The 3,558-nt window shown below is 35.8% G+C and overlaps 1 protein-coding gene across 1 annotated transcript; it reads left to right on the top strand.

The window, feature by feature from the left end:
- The first annotated feature begins 96 nt into the window (after positions 1 to 96).
- On the top strand, positions 97 to 2,149 carry LOC109587145 (uncharacterized). The gene is made up of 5 exons (XM_020003381.1): positions 97 to 438; positions 480 to 572; positions 621 to 926; positions 1,847 to 1,911; positions 2,129 to 2,149. Exons 1-5 carry the CDS (start codon positions 111 to 113, stop codon positions 2,147 to 2,149), a joined length of 813 nt encoding a protein of 270 aa, XP_019858940.1. The 5' UTR covers positions 97 to 110.
- The last annotated feature ends 1,409 nt before the right edge of the window (positions 2,150 to 3,558 follow it).

Here is a 3,558-nt window from a genome sequence, read left to right on the forward strand (position 1 = left end):
ACTACTGGTGTACTGTTACTGATACAAATTACCTCCAGTCAGTAGTCTTACCTGGAGGCAGCAGTTCTAACCTATTATACAATGATCTCTATTTGATTGTTTGTCTACGTATGCTACTCCTCATATCAGGAGATGTTGAACTCAATCCTGGTCCTATGATTGATGATGAACCTGATATCTTCCTATTACTTCAATGGCTTGAACCACTTGTTGACTGGAAACCATTTGGTCTTCTCTTACCTGGAATAACACAACACGAAATTTCAGTAATAGAACAAGTGGATGCTAAACATCAAAAACTAGCTTTATTTTCAAAATGGTTAAATACACATCCTACAGCAACATGGAGAGATGTACTCAATGCATTGACTAAAACAGAAGAGATTGATTTATTACAAACTATTAATGATCAGTTAGAAGTACATCAATGTACAGGAGGTATGATCATGTATTTATATATTAATAATTATATTAAACAGGTAATACTGATGCTCTTACTAGTACTGTACCAGTAGTATCTACTGTATCATCGTCAATTTCTGTAATTAATAAACCTGTTACTATGACATCAGGTAAACATACACTTAATACAACACTCATTAACTGATACACTGCTGCAGGTAACACTCCTAGTGCTATATTAAGGATGAATTATGCTACTCTTGTTGATGCTATTACTAATAATCTCTACAGAGTAACAAATGGACTGTATGCTAAAGGACTAATACCAATGGAAACTGTTAATCATATTCAAACAGCAGCTTCTTCTGATGTTGTGAAATCTGGAAAATTAATGTCTGTATTACAACAACAGTTGGAATCCTCTCTTAATCCAGGGCAGTATCTAACTGAAATATGTTATGTATTAACAACCCAACAGGATTGTACATTAACAGATATTCTTACCTCTATATTACACCAGTTAGGTGAGTGTGTGTGTGTGTGTGCATTGTCAGTGATCAATACACTGTATAGCGGGAAATTTGGAGGGAATTGAATTTGGTGAATGTGGCATTTCGATAGCCATTCACCAAAACAAAATCTGCCATATTGGGCCACAAATTCACCAAATTAAAATTTGCCAATCACCAAAATTTAGCAATTCACGAAATTTTAGTCCCTCCACAATTACCCGCTATAAGGTTGTCATTATATATCATTACATTAGGTCAGTCTATACCTGGTAATGTCACATCCATTAGTTCAATACCTCATGATGTTCAAAGATATGCTGACAATATGAGACAACACTACAAACACCAACCTATTGTTGCTACAGACTGGCCACCAAGAATTGGAAAAGATTTCTTTGGAAGACTAGCACTAGTAGAAAAACAAGATTCCAGCACACAAGCAGAATCGGCTTGGCATCTGCTAAGAGGACAAGTTGATGAAACAGTTGAACTATCTAAAAATGAAGAGATAAGTGTTGAAGATGTCCTCCAACCCACAGATAGTTCTCTGTCTCTCAGAGTAGTATTAGATGGTCCTCCTGGTATTGGCAAGACAACACTCTGTCGTAAACTGTTAAACATGTGGTCAATTGAAATACTACCACATCAACAGTATGACTTGGTACTTTATTGTCCTTTAAGGAATAGCAAGATAGCTACAGCAACTACACTAGCTGACCTGTTTGAATATAAAAGTTCTAAAATTTCTAAAGCAGTTGATTGGCTGTCAAATAGAGATGGTGAAGGATTACTGATAATTTTTGATGGTTGGGATGAACTAAGTGAACAACACAGACAATCTTCATTAGCTGCTAGTATCATTCAAAGAAAGCAGTTAGACCAATGTTCAGTAATTGTTACCTCTCGTAGCTATGTCTCCTCTTCACTTTTAGAGATCATGTCTAATCTCAGTAGACATGTCCAGGTCATTGGATTTTCTAAGGAAGAAATATCAACAGTAATTATACAAACACTTCAAAAAGATGCAAAACTAGCACAAGAACTCATTGATGAAAACATTGAACAAGACGAAGAAATAAAATCAATAAGCAATAAAAAATACAAGTCGCTTTTCACAACTGCTCAAAGCAGTAAGGACTCACAACTAGCAGTGAAACTCATTAATGATCTTAAAGTACGAAATGATGTCCAATCATTGTGCTATGTACCATTAGTCTGTTCCATGGTCATCTTAGTTTATTGCAAGGAAGGAGGACACTTACCAACAACACTTACTCAACTCTATGAGATCTTTATCCTACAAACTATCAGAAGACATGTTAAAAGACATGACAATAACCCACGTACTTTAGGTAGTCTTTCTTCATTACCATCACAATTAGCTGAACCTTTACAAGAGATGTCTCAATTCGCTTATACTAACCTGGCTAATACAACAATGACATTCTCTTCACAACAACTACAGTCACTGAGTGAGGTAGTCAAGGAAGACTATCTTGGATTGATGACAACATTTATAGAATATGATGAGGAGAAGTATCAATTCCTTCACTTGAGTTTACAGGAATTTCTAGCTGCATGGTGGATAGCTAAGCATGAGAAGAAGACAGAGGAAGTGTTTAGGGATCACTTTGATGATGATCACTTTCGAATGTGTCTGAGGTTTGTGGCAGGTCTAACTCACCTTGAACATGAGAGCTATCAACAGTATTTTAATAGACAACAACTTGACTTACAGTGTAAGAGGGAACCATTGTTTGGATTAGAGACTTGTCATCTCTCCTACTTCTATCGAAATCCTGAGATTAAACAAAGAATGTTGTTGAATCATGTCAGTTTTTATGATTTCAACAATGTTCCCTTTCTTCTTCTTCTTCAACTCCTGTATGAATCACAGAACATAACATTATGTCAAGTATTAGCACAATCCATCAACAACTACTCACTTTGTCTGAATAGAAGAGTATCATTGTTTGACTGGTTGTGTCTCAGTTATTGCATAAACAATTCCAACACAACATGGAATCACTTGCACCTGCGGGATGTATATGATAATCAGAAAGTATCAGTCTTCACTGCTGGACTAACCAATAACTCACTACAGACCCAGTGTAAGAGACTGGAGGCAGAGTTGCATGAACCCACTGATGAATTAATACACAAATTATTACAACCATCACTTCTATACAATATTCAGGAGTGCTACTGTGTATTAGGATACAAAGGTCAATATGTACATGTACCTTGTCTTGACTTGTTACTGTTCTTCAATCTTCCTCAATTGAAGATTCTGCACTTAAAAATAGACTATTCTACTTTACCAACAGTTGACAATACATGCTACACAGACAAGGGCACTGAACTTGAGAAATGTATAGAAATGAACTCAACACTACAAGAAATGAAGATTGAATATGGTGGAATGAATGAAATAACAAGTACCATTATCAGTATCATCAGAGGAGTAACAAGAAATAAAGCAATAACATCATTAACAATACATGTACATGTTCTTTTTGCTCCTTCTCCTCCTCTACCTGATGGAGTAATAGAGCAGTTACTAAAGGACAACAATACATTACAAGCTCTTTCACTGGACATACCTAATGAACTCCAACCATTATCACTGAATATAGTAGAAGTG

Source organism: Amphimedon queenslandica, unplaced genomic scaffold (genome assembly GCF_000090795.2).
Source record: "Amphimedon queenslandica unplaced genomic scaffold, v1.1 AMPQUscaffold_12676, whole genome shotgun sequence".
NCBI classification, from domain to species: domain Eukaryota; kingdom Metazoa; phylum Porifera; class Demospongiae; order Haplosclerida; family Niphatidae; genus Amphimedon; species Amphimedon queenslandica.

Coding starts and splice junctions, on each gene's coding strand:
- LOC109587145 (XM_020003381.1), top strand. CDS start 111: ATGCTACTCCTCATATCAGGAGATGTTGAACTCAATCCTGGTCCTATG. Junction 573..620: donor ACCTGTTACTATGACATCAG/GTAAACATACAC, acceptor ACACTGCTGCAG/GTAACACTCCTAGTGCTATA. Junction 1,912..2,128: donor CTAAGGAAGAAATATCAACA/GTAATTATACAA, acceptor ATGTACCATTAG/TCTGTTCCATGGTCATCTTA.